Source organism: Ursus arctos, unplaced genomic scaffold (assembly GCF_023065955.2).
Source record: "Ursus arctos isolate Adak ecotype North America unplaced genomic scaffold, UrsArc2.0 scaffold_6, whole genome shotgun sequence".
NCBI classification, from domain to species: domain Eukaryota; kingdom Metazoa; phylum Chordata; class Mammalia; order Carnivora; family Ursidae; genus Ursus; species Ursus arctos.
In genome coordinates, this window is record NW_026623078.1 from 20,069,800 (window position 1) to 20,089,447 (window position 19,648).

At 40.6% G+C, this 19,648-nt stretch overlaps 1 protein-coding gene and 1 long non-coding RNA gene across 12 annotated transcripts in view; one reads left to right on the forward strand and one right to left on the reverse strand.

The window, feature by feature from the left end:
- ASPH (aspartate beta-hydroxylase) overlaps nt 1-14,133 on the reverse strand; it is a 210,232-nt gene extending 196,099 nt beyond the window's left edge. For 5 of the 10 annotated variants that reach the window (XM_057308041.1, XM_057308039.1, XM_057308037.1 and 2 more), the window contains exon 1: nt 13,757-14,104. In XM_057308041.1, the coding sequence (XP_057164024.1) occupies nt 13,757-13,886 (130 nt within the window). In that variant the 5' untranslated portion in view covers nt 13,887-14,104. Of the gene's footprint in view, nt 1-13,756 lie in introns of all 10 variants that reach the window. The other 5 variants (XM_057308038.1, XM_057308049.1, XM_057308035.1 and 2 more) reach the window with 2 other exon arrangements.
- Nucleotides 14,134-14,141: 8 nt separating this feature from the next.
- Nucleotides 14,142-19,648, forward strand: part of LOC123001987 (uncharacterized) — a 32,645-nt gene continuing 27,138 nt past the window's right edge. The window contains exon 1 of one of the 2 annotated variants that reach the window (XR_008957862.1): nt 14,142-14,410. This is a non-coding gene — a long non-coding RNA (uncharacterized LOC123001987). The remainder of the gene's footprint in view (nt 14,411-19,648) is intronic. The other variant, XR_006411416.3, reaches the window with a different exon arrangement.

Genomic DNA, 19,648 nt, shown 5'->3' on the forward strand with positions numbered 1-19,648 from the left:
CCCACTCCCCCTGCTTGTGTTCCCTCTCTCGCTGGCTGTCTCTATCTCTGTCGAATAAATAAATAAAAACTTTAAAAAAAAAAATGCCTGCTTATGCCGAACCCCCTTCCCTGCCAGAATGTACGAACTGTCAAAAAGAACATGAGGGATGAGAATGGCTTCCATGGACACAGCTACTACTGTGTGGAAACAATGTGCATGGTGCCCAAACAGGACCTATGAAAGGACCTGACCTATTTAAACGATTCTCCACATCGATGAAGTATGCACACACCAATAATTCTGCTGTGTATTTCTTCAGCTCCAACACTTACAACATCAGTAAGAATTTTTTTATCTGCTTTCTTGCCCATAATATCAACCTGGGAAAAAGAAGCCACCCATGTAATGCATAATATCTGAGCCCTTACTACATTCAAGGCAGTGCAGAATAACACAAAAACACCGCCTCTACCCTCAGGGGCCCTTTTGATCTACTGGAAGGAAGGCAGGCTTCTACCTGTGTTCATTCATTACAATATTTACTGAGCACCTACTATGTCCAGACAATCATCTAAGCACTAGAGATAAAAAGAAAACAAAACATGGGGTTTGCCTGTATAAACATTAAAAGTAACTCTCTCGACTTTACTCTAGAGCAGGGTTAGCAAATTACAGCCTACCTCCCACTTCTGTATGGACCATGAGCTTATGAATGTTTCCACCTTTTAGATCAAGTGAAAAGAAATCAAAGACGGAAACTTATTAGCAGGAGAAAATGGTATGAAATTCAAATGTCCGCATCCATGAAGTTTTACTGGAACCCGGCTGCAGCTGTCTGCTTACACTGCTGTCTGTGGCTGCTTCACGCTACAGTAGCAGAGCTGAGCAGTTGCAAGGGGGAGTGTATGACTGGCAATGCTGACCCCTGATCTAAACAATTGTGGGAATCCCCCCACAGCCAGTGATGGCTGAGACAGGCAGGCCTAAGCCAGTCGAGACCAATAAGCAGCACGTGCAAATGAGAAAAAGGAGCAAATGAGAAAAAGGAACCCCTTTCTTCCCCCTGAACATGAATAAGGAAGCATGCAATCCCAACTGCCACTGGCTACCATCCTGGCTCCAGGAGAGGAACCAGCGTCAAGGTGACACCTATGCTGAGAATGAGAGCAGAGAAGCAGAAGGAACACGAGTCCCCAAAGACATTTCAAGCCACTGATCATACCACATCTGGAATGATCATATCACATCTTTTTAAAGGAAGTGAATTCCTAATTGTTTATGGAAGTTTGAGTCTGGTATCTGTTCCTAACGTAGGAACTTACAAGCAAGAATGGAAGACCACCGATCACTGTAGTCCAAAACAAACGTCTGTTCTGTTCATGGGAATATCACTATCACTACATTTAATAACTGTATTAATGAAATGCTTACTATGTGACACTTTACAGTCAATCTTTGTAACTATGATGCAAGTACTGTTACCCTTATTTTGAAGATGGAGAAAAGTTAAAGATTCTAAGAGAGGTCCGATGACTTTATTGAAGGTCAACCATGAGTGGCAGAGCTAGTACTCGAGTCCAGTCCAGTCTGATATTTTGTTGTCCGATACCTGATACACTTTCATCTCCTGAAGATGCTAAAATAGTGTTATGTGAAGAGTGCCACAGAACCTCGTGCTTGGGGGCACGGGGGTTACAAAGCCCAGGGTATGGGAAGACACAGAAGAGAGAGCAGGAAGGACTAATGAAGGAGCGAACTTGGGAATGATATTTAGTAGGAGTTAGGCAGAGAAAGGCAAAGCAAGGAGCTGTCCTAGAAGAAACAGCATGTGTACAGTCAGAGACTACAGAAAGTAACTGACTATGGCTTAATCAGTATAAACGAAGAGAGGGAAGCAGTGAATGGAAGAGTAAGAGGGGCAAGATCGTGCAATGTTCCTTAGACCATGCTACAGAATTTAAACTGCATCTTGAGTCCCTGAAGAAGCACTCGAGATTTTCAAATCAAGAAGGGGCATGACCTGATTTCCACTTTATAAAGATGGCTATGACAGAGATGAAATAGGACCAGTTAGGGGTAATCCAAGCAACAACTAAAGGATCTAAAATAAAATGTTCAACTGAAGGAGCTCTAGAGTCAGAACTGAGATCCCAACTCCAGTTCCCACTGTTATGAGCTCCATGATCTTTGACAAATTAACCTAAGCTTCTATTTCTTCACCTACAAAAAGATGAGGTAGAGAATTACTATGAGAATTAAATGCTAAGCTAAAGCAGCACACAATGTCTGACAGAGTGCGCACGCACTAAGTGGCAGCTAGATTCGTCCTCTACCATTACTGTTATCAGTCAAGTTTTCCCAGCTTGGGAGCACCAAGCACTGGAAGCCATCAACAGATAGTAGTTACAGCTCGGGAAGTATGTAGCATGGGATTAGAACAGGGCCCAGCAAAGAATCCTGGGGAAGACTCTCCTTCAGGGAGCAGATGAAAGGAACAAGAGTCCAGTCGATCTGGGGTTAAAGCAGTCTCTGTTGACTGACCAGAAAAACTTGAAGGGAAGGAGAGAAGAAAAGGAGCCCATATTATTCATTTGTGATATTTGGGTGGGTACAGGAGGCAGAGTAGAAGGAGGTTTTGTGTTTTGTTTTTTCATTAAATGAAAAAAACTAAAGAAAGGGGAATAGGCTATGGAAAGGGGTAGAGGAGAATTCTCAGGGGTAGGTAAGTGATGGCTCAGGTCTGTGAGAACATGGTGAGGGTTCCCTTGGGCGGCCCAGGCTCCTGTCCTAGCCTTTGCTTTTCTCCTAGGTAAGTGGGGGCCCAGAGGTCTATAACAGCTGCGACTGCCAAAATTTTAAATTCTTTCTATCTGTGGTACTGGCTCTTCTCCACTCACCCTCCACCCTACTGGGCCTCCTCCTCAGTCTAAAGAAAGAAAAGGGGCTGTACTAAACTACACATGAGCTCAGTTCTTGCTTTCTCTCACGGGCAAATTAGAGGAATATCCTGTCAAGATTCTCAACTGTACTGGCTTTTGCAGCCATCCCTGGTCCCAGACCCGTTTCCCCACCTGGGGCGGGGGCTGGGGGGGAGCATAAATCAGCCTCATGTCAGTTGGCTCCCAATGTCATGAACATCAGAGGTCAAACCCCACCCATCATGCATGAGATGAGAGACTTTTTTTTTAAGATTTATTTATTTATTTAGAGAGAAAGAGAGAAAGAGAAAGAGCCCGTGTGTAGGGGGGGGGGGGGTTGAGGGAGAGGGAGAGAGAATCCTCAAGCAAACATCCCGCTGAGGGCAGAGCCCGACTTGGGGCTCGACCCCAGGACCCTAAGATCAGGACCTGAGCCAAAATCAAGAGTTGGCTGCTTAACTGACAGCCTACCCAGGTGCCCTGAGATGAGACACTCCTGAAGGATGTCCCTTACTTCTCCACACAATGGGAGAAAGTCATCTGTCAAAATGCAATGGGAAGTAGTGAGGCATTGAGCTCAAGGAGTTGAAGATTTAAATAGCTAGTACTGAAAACAAGCATAAACATCAACTAAGAACACAGAGGACTGCAAGACATTGCTGAGGGGCCAGCTGAGGAGGAAGGTCTCAAATACGTCTAATTTATTGCAAATCAGTGCTTTCCTGAGCTACTGAACAGTTCTTTATCTTACTCAATCTTACTCGACTTTACTCTGTCCTTATTCAGTCATCTTAAATGTCTCATTGATCACAAGAGAATTCTGGAAAAGTAGCTGGGGACTTATTAGCACAAATACTATACCACTTCTAAAAGAAAAAAAATACAAGTTGCTTTATGAGCCTTGCAACTTCACATACATGAATTTCACCTTAAAGATGTCCTACCTTTATAATTTTACAGAACAAAATGGAAATGGCAACACAGGGCACATCAATGTTTGCACATAAATCTACTAGTACCTTCATATGAGACACAGAGTCCTTCGGTAACTGTTATCTCAGATCTGTGTCAGGTACCCTAGACCTCCAGGTATATTTACTGGTTACAACTAAAGAGACTGAGTAGTTAAAACCCATAAAATAATCAAATAAACCTGAAAGTTCCAGAAAACAAGCATCATGTTGTACTCATGAAGAGAGTCAGTTCATTTTGAACAAAGTAATATATCCAGTGCTAGTCATTACCATTTAGGCAGGAAAATGGGCACCATACCAAGTCAACCCAACCAAATTACCAGGATCAAACGGCTTACCTTCTCACAGGTATTAGAATATCCAGTCTATTTTATAAAGACTTTTCACTTTAATAAAAGAAGAAATTCTGTCTAAAAAATAACTAGAATTAAAAAAAAATTTTTTTTTTATTGAGGGAGAGAGAATGAGAATGAGCAGGAGAAGGGCACAGAAAGGGAGAAGTAGACCCCCCCACTGAGCAGGGAGCCCTCCGTGGAGCTTGATCCCAGGACCCTGGGATCATGACCTGAGCCAAAAGCAGATGCTTAAGTGACTGAGCCACCCAGGTGCCCAAAAATGACTAGAATTTAAAGATATTTAAAATTTAGAGGGGCCTGGGTGGCCCAGTTGGTTAAATGTCGGACTCTTGATTTTGGCTCAGGTTACGAGCTCAGGGTCATGAGATGGAGCCCTGTGTTGGGCTCCAGGCTGGGCATGGAAGCTGTTTAAAATTTTCTCCGTCCCTCTGCACCACACTCCCACTTGCATGTGTGCTCTCTCTCTCTCTCAAAAAAAATCCCAAAACTTCTAAAAGACAGTAAAACAGGACAGCTTTGGTAACTTGAAAATAGGGGAAAAAAGAAAATAGGCAAAGTTTCTTAGACAAGATAAAGAAAGCAAAAACCATTAAAAAGCGAAGGAAACATCAACATAAAAATATTTAGTCTTCAAAAGATACTATTTTTAAAAAGGTAAGCTATAGACTGGAAGAAATTATTTGCAATACGTATATCTGAAAAGAACTTCTATCTGGGATATACAAAAGCTACAACTCAATTACAAAAAGACCAAAAAAAAAAAAAAAAAAGCAATAAAAAATAGGCAAAAGAGGTAAACAGAAACTTTGCAAAAGAAGTTAATGTATATGACCAATAAGCACAAGAAAAAGTACCTGACGTCACTAGTCATCAGGGAAGTGTAATTTTAAACTACAATGAGAAGCCACCTACACCCACCAGAATGGCTAAAATTAAGAAGACTGACAACACCAAATGTTGGTGCAGATGCAGAAAAACTAGAATTCCCACACGCTGTTGGTGGGAGTGTAAAATATATTGTACAACCACTCTGGAAAATAATTTGGCAGTTCTTTTACAAAACTAAACAAACACCTACCTTATAACCCAGTAATGCCTCTCCTAGGTATTTACTCAGAGTAAGGAAGACATACATTCACTAAAAAAAAAAAAAAAAGTCTCCAATATTACAATATTCATGGAATGTTCTTCGTAATAGTCCAAACAAGGAAAAGCCCAAGTGTCCATTGGTAAAAGACCAGAGAAACATATCGTGCTCTGGTCACACAAGGCACTACTTGGCAACAAATACAAGGTACTCATACATGTGACATGAGTGAACCTCAAAAATACACTGACTCGATGATGTAAACAAAAAGTGCTTACAAGGGGCGCCTGGGTGGCACAGCGGTTAAGCCTCTGCCTTTGGCTCAGGGCGTGATCCCGGCGTTATGGGATCGAGCCCCACATCAGGCTCCTCCGCTATGAGCCTGCTTCTTCCTCTCCCACCCCCCCTGCTTGTGTTCCCTCTCTCGCTGGCTGTCTCTATCTCTGTCGAATAAATAAATAAAATCTTTAAAAAAAAAAAAAAAGTGCTTACAAAACACAGTTCCAAAACAGACAACACCAATCTACGGTGAAAACATTCCTACAATGATTGCTTCTCAAGGCAGAGGTGGTAGCAAAGAAGGGACTGGAGTTTTCAGAGGTGACAGACATATTCTTTATCTTAACAGGTTGTTTGGGTTACACAGATGTAAACATTTTTTATAAAGACTATTTGAGAATAATACACTAAGATGTGTGCGATTCACTGCAAACAACGATAAACAAATGTTGAGCTCTAGTTAATGTCAGACATCTAAATGTTTAGGAGTGACGTATACTGATGGCTACAACTTACTTAGGGATGCATAAAAAACAGATTAATTGACTGATATGTTATAAAGCAAATATATTAAATGTTAACCACTGTAAAATCTAGGTGGTAGGGTCATTATATGATTCTTTTAACTTGGGTGCATATTCTAAATTTTTCATAATAAAATATTAGTTTAAAAATATAAATACATGAAGTACACAGGCTAAATGTAATAAAAGATGCATATAACTTTTGGATAAAAATCAATGATAAGACTTAAATAAACAGGAAATTATACTATGTTCACATATAGGAAGACCTGGTTTTATAAATGGTATTTGTCCCAAATTATGCTAATATTAAATACAACTCCAGTCAAAATCCTGCAAACACTTCTCATGAAACTAACTTGGTAAGCTCACGCTAAACGGTACAGTCATGCACAAGGAAAGGTCCAAACACAGCAAGGACACTGGTAAAGAGACAAGGCAGGGGACTTGCCTGATCTGATCTGCTCTAGAGTGACTCAATGAGGTATTGCTCCTACATGCTTGGACTAAAACAGAGCCACACAGATTTACACACAATACATGACACCACAGATTAGCGTAGAAAGAAGACACTTTGACTGATAGTACAGGAAATTTTCATCACCCATTTTAAAAAAATATTGAATTAGATCTCTACCTCATAATATATACAATAAAATCTACACTTAGTAATTTAGAGATCTACATGTGAAAAGACAAAATTTAAGACATCTTAGAAGAAATAAGAGAATGTTTTATGATCTCTGTTTTAGAAAGGATGTCTTAAAGCACAAAGGTACAAACCATAAAGTATGAATTATAATATTGATATGTTAAAATCTTAAAATTCTGTTCAACTAAATATACTACAGAAATGACAAGACAAATAATCAGATTGGGAGAAGCCCTTCACCTTCCAAATAATCAAAAGGTTCAGGATATAGAAAAGAAATTCTACAAATCAAAATGAAAAATACAAAACAAAACAAAACCACCACCACCACACACCAGAAAAGCAGACACGCTCAATGAACAGACAACTCACAGAACAGGAAATGGCTATTCTCAGGAGTAATCTCACTGCTGATCAAGTAAATGCAAGTTGAAACCACAAGATAACGACATCACACCCACTAAACCTGCGAATATTAGGCCTCACCAAATGTTGGTAATGCGGTTACGGTTACAGCAAAAAGGAGCCGTCTCCTGCGTGAGTGGGAGTGTAAACCTAACACGACCATGTAGATGGCAGGAGCAAGTAAAGGTTAACAGGTGCATTTTTATGACCACCAACGCCAAACTAGAAAAACCCTCTGGAATGTACACAAGGGGATGGGCAGCCGCAAGAGTGTTCAGAGCAGCAGTGTCTGAAAGAAAACTCAACAAGCCAAGTGGTCTTTGACAGCAGCACGGCTAAGCCAAAAGTGGCACGTTCATACAGCGAGGAGCGGCCTATGCGAAAACAAAGAGCTGGCGGAATCCCAAACAAATGGTGGCAAGCTAGTCTGCCAAGTATAAGCCTAGTCCCAAAGCTTTTCGCGTGTGGAACACAAAGATGCATAGACACACTTCCTAAACAGCTTTCATCTATACGGCTTTTTGACAATAGATGTGTTTACACAAATGGACGCCTAGTTATATAATGTGCAACGTGACATTATATAATATATATTACTTCGGTGCCTATACATTATAAAGAAGTGCAGGAGAATAATGGTCACGAAACCTGTAAGAGTGCCTGGGGAGGGATAACACAGGCGAGGAGAAACCAAGAATTTGGCAACATTCTATTTCTTCACCTGGACAGTGGCTAGGTCTTAAACATGCAATATTTCAAAGAGGTAAGTTTTTAAGGACAGTACATAGAAATCTGTGTGTTCTAGAACTTAGGGACATGGCTCACCAACAAAAAAGCATGAGTTAATTTCTAAAACTCAGAAAGTGACAATCATTCAAATCAACTTGATTCAAAGAATGGAAAAGTAAAGTTAAATGCTAGATACTCTTTTGACACATATTTACAACACAGATTTTTATTTTCATGTAAGACAAAAAAACCTGACTGCTCCTAAATAAGATTTACATGTGAACGTTAAGACCAAAAGGGCTTTCCAGTGTATCTTTTCAGGAAACGTGAGATTTAAAACAGGGTGAAAAATGGGGAGAAGGGGAGGGAACTGTGTATATTAGTGATATGATAAACAAGAAACAGAAGTTAGAGTATAACGTCAAGACAGCACTGAGTCTACACCCTACTGGCTATGGAATCAAATTACTTTATCAAACAATATTCTTTCACTTTAAAATGAAGACTGATGCTTGCTGGCTTCCATACAGAATGAGTCACTGGGTTAAATGTGCAGGCACATATGTGGGAGAGAAGTGCTGGCATTTCTCCAAGCCCTGCAAGAGTGCCTTCCACCCTGCTATAACGACACCCCTCCACCATCAGCCCGGCCCCATTTAATTCACAAACCCTCTCTGCTTTAGGGCACAGAGAGCATCTATGGCAGATGATGACAGTTACACTACGGCCAGAATGACTAGACAAGCCACCTGGACCTCACAAGGGGCCAAAGAACAGCCTAACCCTTCAAAAGTCCTTATGTAACTTTCTTTAAAAAGATTTATTCACCAAGTTAGTTCAAATTTGCCTCTGAGTCTGAAAGGTCATTCATAGCAAATTCGTCCTCAAGGGTCATCAATCTCATCAGAACTAAATTGCATTTGGTGATTTGCCATTAAGAGATAACCACTTCGGCCAAAGATAACTAAGACACATCCCTGAAAAACACAAGTATCAAATGCAGACCGAATGCCTGAAGCTCTCCCATTTCAGGAGAATAAAATTTTTTAAAAAATAAAAAATGAATGACAAGAAAATACCATCTCGGTTCCCCACACTACAAGAAAGAAAAAAGGTTAAAAGCATGGGACTCCAGAATATACCCCTATAGTCTGCATATAGAAAAGAAACAAACATCTAGTCTTCTAGCAGAAATTGCCAGAACTGTAGGACGGAAGCAAACATGCATCCACCCAGACAGACCTACACCCATGCATGCAGCGCTGAGTGGATCCTGGGGCAGCAGATATTGAAACATATGAGCTGACCCAAGCACCTCCGCACCTCCGACAGGTTTGTGTAATTTGTAACCAGGACACGACCAAAGTTGGCTATTTTCATCATATTAAAAACAACGTGCTGGAGTAGCATCAAAAGACTAAAATGTATCTGAGCTCTAGTAAAATAAAATAATGTAACAGATGTACAAATGTGTACTTTCACCTGCAGAGGTGGACAAAAACGCACCAAGTGGTCCTCAAAGGCACAGTATAAACACTATTGCTGGAGCAGGCATTTCACTTACAACACATATGCTAACAGAATGTAACAAAATGATTTGTTTTTAAATCATAAAAAAATGTCAAGCATGCAATGGCCTGTTTAGCTCTGCACCCTTATGTTCTCCAAAGTTTTGTACTCACCCTTACCATTAGGAAACTTTAATGAACATATCTGAGAAACACAAAGGCACAGAAAACTGGTTTGAAGGCTATCACAACTATGAAATGAGAGAATTCTTCCCATTTGGAGAGACTGGGATAAGAGATTGAGAGACTTAATAAACAGTTTTTAAATGGATATGAATCCAGGTCAAGAGACTCCCAAAGCACATTCCTTTGGTGGTGGGGGGGATTAGTTATTCTACTGGGACTGGACAGCTCACGGGTTAAATTTCTGTACTGACTAAAAATAGATAGTCCACATGAGCCTTTATCCAAGTTACTTTGTTGCTAATTAGCTGAAAAGGGAAACTTTTCCTTTACTAGTAATCTCTCCGCCACAGGTGATTTTAAAGAAGACTAAAATACATACCTTTCCTTTTACTTCCTACAGGTTAATACATTTGGTCTTTTAAAATGTGTTCAAGAATTCCCTCAGAACATTTCTTAGTACTTGGTTCCATATGATCTGGCCAGGCTGGACAAAATGCTATTCAACTGAACACAAAACAGCACACAGTTCTTGCAGCTGTCAACCTATCTTTTCATCCTAGAATGACTAACGGAGGAATAAGCAACCAGCTCTGACAGCCTATCGATAAAGAAGGAGAATTTCACCAAGGCCTCTGCATTCAAGGGAGCCAGGATGCAATCAGCAGTGTACTGTATGTGTTCCTTACTAAGTAGTCCAAGTGATACTGAAAATAGAAAGAAAAAACAAATTTCTAAATGACTAGTATCCATCAAATGAACCTGTGAATGCATAAGTTTTACAGATACTATATGAACGTGTTTAATTCTAGGGGCGCCCGGGTGGCTAACCTGGTTGGTTGGGTGTCTGCCTTCGGTTCAAGTCATGATGGGGTGGGGGAGCTTGCTTCTGCCTCTCCCTCTGCCATTCCACAACCCCACCCCCACCTTGTGCTCTCTGGCTCTATCAAATAAATAAATAAAATCTTTTCAAAAAAATGAATGCATTTAATTCTAAATAAGATAAGCTAAATAAATAAGGCTGTTAGGGACAAACTCTTACTACTAAATTTCAAAATCTGCTGTTAGAGACCTTGAGAGCAATGCCTATGAGTTTTTAAGCAGTTGTCCATCAATAGTTCTGAGTATGTATGGGGCTGATTAAATAAAAAAACTAAGTGGTATTATATAATTGAAACTTCAAACTGAAAAAGGAAAAAGTATTCTACAGTGACACCTACTGGTAGAGGCTAATGTTGTAGCCTGACACTATCAGACAAACAAGATGTTTACATCCCTGTAGCATGTTAAAAGCTACAGGGAAAGACTTGATACTCAAAAGGGAAAAGCTAAACAAAAACATTACACATACTAGAGTCTGTAAACTACAAACTAAGCCCAAGAGGTCACCATGATCTTTCCTAACCCCAAATTTTCCAATCAGTAAATCTGAACTAAGTTTCTCCTGCCCCAACTGGCCATGCAAGTGAAATTTTTATATGCAAGTTAAAGGCAAGATGTCCAATTTACTCGTGTTTCTTTTATATTTTAAAAAGTAAGACTGAAAAGGTAAAACTGAGTTCTGTATGAAACATCTAAAAAAACTTACTATTTGAGCCCACGTAATTCTTCTCAAACTAAGATTTTCAAATGTACTATTTCAAACATAACTTTAGTCAAATTCAATTGGATATGAAAATAGCATATTTTTTATTAAGTAACTTGGTGTAGTACGCCATAAGCAGAACCATAAAGGAAGAGATCATCTACTGAAGGAAAGAGATAATCTACTTCAACTCTAAAATTCCCACAAAATCTTACAAATTAAAGGACCTTTTAAAATTCAAGTATTATGATATCATGAATGAGTGACAGAAAACTTAAGTTCTAGTCTTGGATCTTCCACTAACTAGTTGGGTTTCCAAAACCTACACAACCTTCGATTAACTATATAACTTCTCTGGGCATTAATTTCCTCATCTATAAAATTAGAGGAGGGAACTGGATGGGCCTTAGGGTAATGCCACTGCTAAAACTTCTTCAGCTTCTATGATTTCTCCGGTAGAGGAGAACGGTTTGGGAATCAACGTCTATACCTCAATGACTCAATAAACACAGCAACAAAAAGGAAGTCGGCTTTATTTTCCAGGTATAACCTGTTATAAGCAAACAATATAAACAGAATCACACTTTCACACTCTGGTGTAACTGTTTAAGACTGAAAGAATCCCGGTTTCCATCTCCAGTGCATTCTACCCAGCACACAGTCAGAACTCAGTATTTACTACAAAAAATGGCTGCGGAAAATGACTACTCATTATGTAACATGCAAGACTCTGATACCAACTCTTTCATGGTTTGTGTTTTGTTCTTGTAATATAGTTACTTTTTGGATACCATGTCTTTTCATGACAATTAGGCAATCAATGTGAACAGTGTTTAAAAGGCTACAGATCCTCAAATATGGACAGGGGTAGCTCTAAAATATCTAAATATGAAAGTCAGAATACATTAATTTAGGTAATAACATTTCCTAAATTTATTATCTGCATGTTAAAACTGGTTCAGTTATTGAAGAACCAGTAGTGGTGGGAACACAAGATACATTTCCCTGTACTAATCTGAACCCAGTAATAGTCCTTATACAGTGACTTCCTCAGATGCAATCAGGCCTCTTCTACCCATGAGTACAAAGAATAAAATGGAACAAAGATGCGCTTCACTTGTAAACAGCTACAGAAAACTTCTGACAACAGTTAACATTAACAATTAACAATTAATAGTCTTGTTCATCAGCTTTCCCTGCTTGGTGTTCAGGACCTTCCCATTTAGAAATTTTAGAAGGGCAGCCAAAGCCGCAGGAGAAAGTTCATCTACTCTTCTGCCTGTTTAAGCAACTCACTGGCATTTAGGGACAAGTTACAAAGGAACACAAACTTTTACTTATGTCAAAGGTGAATTAATATGCTTTCTTTGAACTTCAAATTGCGTGTATCTTTTTTCATTTACAACACAAATATTAGCTCTTAAAATGTAAATTTGTGCAACGACTTTAATTACACTACGTTCACCATTTAAATGAATTCGTTCAATCATTAATCAAATATTTATTGAGCACCTATTAAGTCCAGGACTATTCTAGGAGTTGGCAATAGGAATGAACAAGAGGGGTAGGAGAGGAAGACAATACGCAGGAAAATAAGATACTTTCATATGGTGATAAGTACTTATTAAAAAAAAATAGTTATTTGAAGTATGACTATAGTTATCTAATTTATTTCCTTTACATATAAAATGATTACTTGTAAACCTCAGGAACCAAAGGGCTAAATCATTTCAAAATGATCATTTCAAAAAGGAAAAATTACAGCTCACATTCACACACGTGTATTGCAGTTTCAATATCCTAAATGAGTCAAGGCAGTATAAAAGAAACTGAGAACCACTGAAATATGAGCTGAAACAGATTTAAAACATCTGCACTGTTCTCTTTGCTGGGTAAGCACATGGAGGAAAAAGGTGAATATCCAACATACTTTTTTTAAAGAAAGAGAAGACAGTGAAAAAATACAGAAGCTCACCCAGTATTCTATGATATTCTATGATACTTTAAAGGCAACTACCACGCATGTTAAAGAAAGCTACCTATCAGCAAAACTATTTAAAATAATTTCCAAGAACATTCAAATCACTCCCGCCCCCCCCCACACACACACCCCAACATACACACGCACACAGAATATTATCCTTTGAGTTGCTCTTAAAAGCTACTGGTTTGGCAGGAACTTATTTTCTTCGACTTTGGCTCATTTCCAAACTCCCCAAAATATGCAAGGCAAAGGTAAACTGGTTCTCTTACTCCCTCCCATCTTTCATTCCACGCAAAGTCAAGAAAGGGTAGATCAATAATCTCCCTCCGGGCTGCGCCCTGCAGGTGAGGGATCATCCTGGAAGGGGCTCCGCGGCGCGACCAACCCAAGGCCGCGGACCCAGCTCCGCCCGGGCTCTCGGTCCGCCCGCCTGGCCCACCGCGCGCGGCCTCCGCCCCGCGCCAAAAGGAGGAGCGACGCGGAGGATGAAGGAGATGCACGGCGGGATCCGGGGAGATGGAACCGCAGCGCCAGCCGCCGGGGCCATCCCGCATCCCGGCCCCACACCCCTGCCTCCGCACTCCTCTGACCTCTCCGGGCCCCGGGGCTGCTGCTGCCGCCGCTGGTGCCCGCGCCCGGGCTGCTGCTGCCGCCGCTGCTGCTGCCGCTGCTGCTGCTGCTGTTGCCGCCGCCGCCCTTGGCGTTCTTGCGCGGGGCCATTGCGCGCACTACTGGAACGGGCGAGGGGTGGGGGGCTCCCTCAGTGAGCCGGGACACCGCAGGCGCGGGGGCCGCTGAGGGCGGCGGGCACTGCAGCGGGTGCGGGCCGCTGCTCCTGCAGCAGCGCCTGTGTCTCGACACCGCCCGCCGCGCCTCCGAGGACTTTCGTCCGCGTGCCGGCTGCGCGCGCCCAGCACTCGCGTGCGCCGAACCTGTGACTCCCTCCCCAGGCGAGAGCGCGCGGCTCGCAGCCCACCCCCCCAGTCACGCCCCTTCCCGCCCGGGCCCCGCCTCCTCCCCGCCCACGGAAGGCTGAGTGACGGAGGGCAGAGCCAATCACAACGGCTTCTGTGAAGGGGCGGAACCTGCCGTGCTTCCCCACCCCTTGAAGACTTGGGGCTGTTCTGGGCGCGTCGCTGCCTCCTGTGAGCGCGAGCCGCCTTCGACTTTCCAGGCTGTCTCGGTCCTTTGGAACGTGGCAAACGTGGAAGCCAAGAGGGCTCTCGCGAGCGTTGGCGGACCCGGTACGATCTGGATGGATGGGGCGGGGCGCGGAGGCGGGGCCGACGGACACGTGTGCAGCGTTCGCACCAAGCGCGGCCTCTGGGCCTTTCTCTGGGAATTTTGTTCATGTCCCACTTGACTGTACACATAGACTCCAAGGAATGCAGTCTCGCTTCTTGGGAAAGAGCTGCGTTTCTCGTTTGTATTAATATTAAGACATTTCCAAATGGTGATGTTAGGAGTAGTTCAATGCTTAAGCCGTACGTAATTGATCAGTTGGGTATTAAAGCAGGACTTCATTTTGTTTTTGCCGTCAATATTTTCAGATAATCTTAGAGAAAAGGCGCAAGTGTAAATGTAAAACAAAAAGTTAATTTTCTTGCCCTGGATGGCACCCTCTATCAGAAATCTCCGTCTGCCGGGCTAACGCCTACAGTCATCTTTCCTTGGTGTCCCCAACTGTGGGTTTCCGCATGTGCAGTCGCAGAGGGCCTGGCCCTGAGCTGAAGGCCACACGTGGTCTTCAAAATATCTTGGCCCATGGATGATCCAGACAGGGACTTGCAGTCAGGGACGTACGTCACCATCATCTTTGTGTCGACAATTGCCAGCACAGGTCCTGGTGCGTAATAGATAAACAAGAAACTTGGTGATTTGATACATTCCTGGCAACTTTTTAAAACCTTCCCCCAGTTTTTGACCATGTTTTGGAGACCCGCTCCTGGAAGTGTCTCAAGAGGGCTGCGAACCAGAGAAAGCGTTGCAGCGTGGCATCTGGTTTCCTTCCTCTTCTCCAACCCCACTACCCCTTATTGGCAGGTCCCGGGGCCCACCCGACTCTTCGGCTGTGAATGGCTGGGTGGTGCTTGGGCACTGCCTAGTGAAACAGAGAGGCCCACAGCGAGTCGTGTTGCATAGAGGAAAGAAGTCCTCTCTCTTTGTGAAATAATGTCAGATAGTTGTCAAAATATAACAGGGGTATGGGAGCTCACAGTTTTTACTGAAGCAGCTCTGTTTTTATCTTACCGCATCGCTTTCTGCCTCTACACATCCTTTCTTGCATCCAGGCCACCTTATATTATTTCATTGGGGAATTAGGGAGCTGGACTAAGAGACAAATCTAAGTGAGAGTGCTCGGTATAAAATAATAATGAGGACCGTAGTGAGAAAAGCAATGGTCTAGATATTTGAACTCTTAAATTCTCACAAAACCCTGTGTTTGTGTCCATTTTTTAGGGATGAGGTCACTGAGGCCCAGAAAGGTTAAACAAAGTAACAGAGGTCACAGATGTAGTAAGTGATAGGGCAGGGACATGAACTCAGGCCATCTGGCTCCAGAGTCTATGATCCAAATTTTCCTTTCAAGACAAGGCTTGGTTTTGAGCAGAGATTGTCTCACCGGGCTCCCGCTTCTCCTAGCAGAGGCGTCCCTTGATCCTATCTTCAAAGAGAGATCTAAAAGCTGATGGTGGGTGCTTACCAAAATCCACCTCTTTGAGGAAGTCAAATCTTTGATAACTGACTCCAAAATGTCGTGAACTGATGCTTTGCTTCAGCATTTCCAGAAACCAAATCTGGTACTATTGACAAGGTCCATTGCTCTATACTGAGGCAATACCAGGCCAAAACAGAGGCTCTGTAAATACAGGTCACAGGAAGTTAGAGGTTGCCTGACTTCCTCCTTGTATCACACGGTAACAGCTACAGTGACATTTACGTACCCAATAGTATAAAGTAAAATTTATAACAATATTTATGACATCAGATATTGTCAGCCATATATACAGTTCAGTTTCAGGGACTAAATTCTCCAAAGCCAAGCATCAGTATTACACATTTTTATATTTATTTATTTAAATTTTTTTATATTTATTATTTTTATTTATTTATATTTATTTATATATTTTTATTTATTTATATTTATTTATAATTAATAATAATATTATTAATATTTTATTATTATATATATTTTTATATTTATTTATTTAAAATATTATTAAAATAGCCAAAGCCAAGCATCAGTATTACACATTTTTATATTTATTTATTTAAATTTTTTATTTTATATTTATTTATTTAAATTAAATTTATTTAAATATTTATAAATTTATTTATACCTGTTTATACTTCCTACTGTATGGGCATTAAAAACCACAAAGCTTGCCTTGGATCATGAATTTCTTCACATAGTTTCTTTTCTCAGGATTGGGCTGGGAGAGGTTAGGGAGTGAAAGTATCTTTGAAACTGAATAAAAGCTCATGTATCCTGTTAGCCTATCCTCATTTCTGTGATTTCTGAGTAAGCTATGAATGAACCCTGGGTGAAGCAATGTTAAAAGGACCATAAAGACAAGACTTAACTAGGACAATGTATTAAAATACTAATTTAATAGAGCTTCTGAACTAGGCCAAATGTGCCTTTCAGATATTTCCATAAACTTTCCATTGGCTTCACTGGGATTTGCAACTGAGAACTTGAGGACAAGATTTGTCCTAGATTTTTTTTTTTTCTTTTGTTGACCTTTCACAACCTCTAGTCAGATACTTTCCAAATTAGGTATTTCTGGACTTACTTATACCTACTAGGACACTGTTTTAAAGTTGCATTTTAACCTGCTTCCTAGAAAGTGCCTCTCATTAATATGCAGTCCTCCTAATGTGAAATTTTATGATTGCACACTAAAAATGAGTATTTCCTCATCTTTATTACCATAGTAAATTCTGCCATAGTGGCAAAAATGAACTTCAAATGGTCATGATTCGATTGTATGTTTTCATTTTATATTAGTGGAATTTGTTGCAATGAAGGCTATGCTGGTCAGTACAAGAGTACTTTTAAGGCATTCTCAAAATGTCCTCTCATATTCAGAATGTCCTTAAAGCAATTATCCTCATATTGGTTATATCTCCACAAGTAAATGAACTTTTTCACCAAACAACTTGACTTTATATTACTATAGAAAAAATAAGCCTGGCTAGTATCTACATTATAAATATATGGAATAAATTTATATGAGCAGAAATAATTTTAAACCTAGTCAAAAATAGATTCAAATTAGATATCTTGTGTTGTGGGACACCTGGGTGGCTCAGCTGCTTAAGCGTCCTACTCTTGATTTCGGTTCAAGTCATGATTTTGGTGTCCTAGGACTGAGCCCTGTGTCTGGCTCTGCACTCAGTGGGAAGTCTGCTAGAGATTCTCTCTCTCTCTCTCTCTCTCTCTCTCTCCCCCCTCTGTTCCTCCCCCCTCAAATAAATACATTTTTAAGAAAAAAAAAAAAAAGAAATCTTGGTGTGCCTGGGTGGCTCAGTCAAACATCTGCCTTCAGCTCAGGTCATGATCCCAGGGTCCTGGGATCGAGCCCCGCATCAAGCTCCCTGCTCCCCCTGTTTGTGCTCTCTCTCTCTGTCAAAAAAATAAATAAAATCTTAAAAATCATAACAAAATAAATACAATTTTTAAAAAGAAACCTCGTGTTGCAATATGGAAAAATAATCTGAAAACATATTAGCTAAGCTATCATTTCTTTTTTCATTTTGCTTCTTGATATTTTCTAACAGGACTGGTACTTCTTAGTGCCAAATTCCCTTCCTAATAAACAGCATTTACATAATGGTTATTGCTAGGTCTTAAGTGTCCCAGTACAGGGAACTCATAAAATTAATTGATTCTTCTTAAGTCTCAAACTTAATGCCAGAAAGAACCTTAAACCTGGAGAGAAAGTCAAAATAATTAGAGAGTAACAACCGATTATAGGCATGGCAATTCTGCAGTATGTAAAAGGAAATATTAATGCAATTTAGGAGTCCTTAGAAAGTATCAGAGAAATCAAGAAAAGAAAAAAAAAAGATGTGGAGGAATCTCAAGGATTCAGTTGTTTGCAAGATAATAATTTTACTTAAACTTTATTTGCCTCAAGGATCTAATGTGTGTGTATGTATAACTAAAGTAACAATTTTTATGTCTGTCATGAAAACTACCATTCTCTTTAGGTGTAAACAGTTCCCCGAAGTCAAAAGAAAAGTATCCTGAAACCACTTTCTAGAATCCTCCAGTTTTATCAAATCTAAATACACAAAGCAGATATATTTGCCTTACAACAAATAGTGTTATTACAATATGCAAAACTGAATCACTTAGCCAACTCAAATCCTTGGCATTTGGTGAGAAATCCTGCATACCTTACATCAAATTAGTATTGACTTGGGCCTTTTTACACTGTCATCATCATTGTGACTCAAAACTATTCTGCAATTTCATAACCACATGACAGGCATTGCTGAGCCCGTACCAGAAAAAAAAGAAAGAAAAAAAAATCCCTAAGGGACTCTGTCATAGAACTTGCTAGCATAGAAAATAAAGAGGGTCTCCTTGTATCATTGCAACAAGATTTTATTAACCTACAGACTACTGCTAATATATTTGAAAGTCTACAGTATGCCGTTAAGGAGTACAATAGCCATTATACTTAAAATTTGTTCAGCATTATATTGTGTCTATGAACTAATAGTCCTGAATCTTTTGTAATTCTTCATGGAACTGCTGCAATGCTGGCTTCATCCGTCGATGAACTCATTTCTCTGTGGCAGATCCCTTTGAGTCAGAGACAGACACCAGCATCCTCGATGTTTACTAAAGCTATTCCTCCCAGTTCCTGCAGCCAATCAATCTAGCAAAACTTCATGGAAATCCCTTCCAAGCATCTGTCTCACAAATTCTGATTCTATTTTCCCTACTTCTTTATAGTATCCACATTGCCCACAGTTCTTCCAGCTCCAACACAAAAGAAGAATTGAGGAATGCAGTTACCAAATGGTATCCTTAGAGAACCACTTGTATAAAAAGTCAAGTGCAAAGTTTTGACCATTTAGACATAGCCCAAGAGGTTATTTTTAAAGAAAAATTATCTTTCCCAAATTTGAGAGAATTGAAATCAAATGCGAACAGCTTGATATAGTGCTTAGGCTTGTATGAAAATCAACTAAGTCAAAACAATATTTAAGGACTGTGTGAGGACTGCGGACCCCTAGTCTATGGATCCATCCTTGTCAATCAGGCAGTGTCTAGCACACAGTAGGTATTACATAAGGGTATTCACCTCAGACTCTTTGCACTTGCTATTCCTGTGCCTGGGGAATGCTTTCGCTGGACAGTCCGAAGGACCACAGGACTCTTGTCACCCTAATGGCTTTGCCATAAGCCCTACCATACCTCTCAAGCTGAAAAGTTCCTGGTGAGCACTCTGTGTACTCTATGC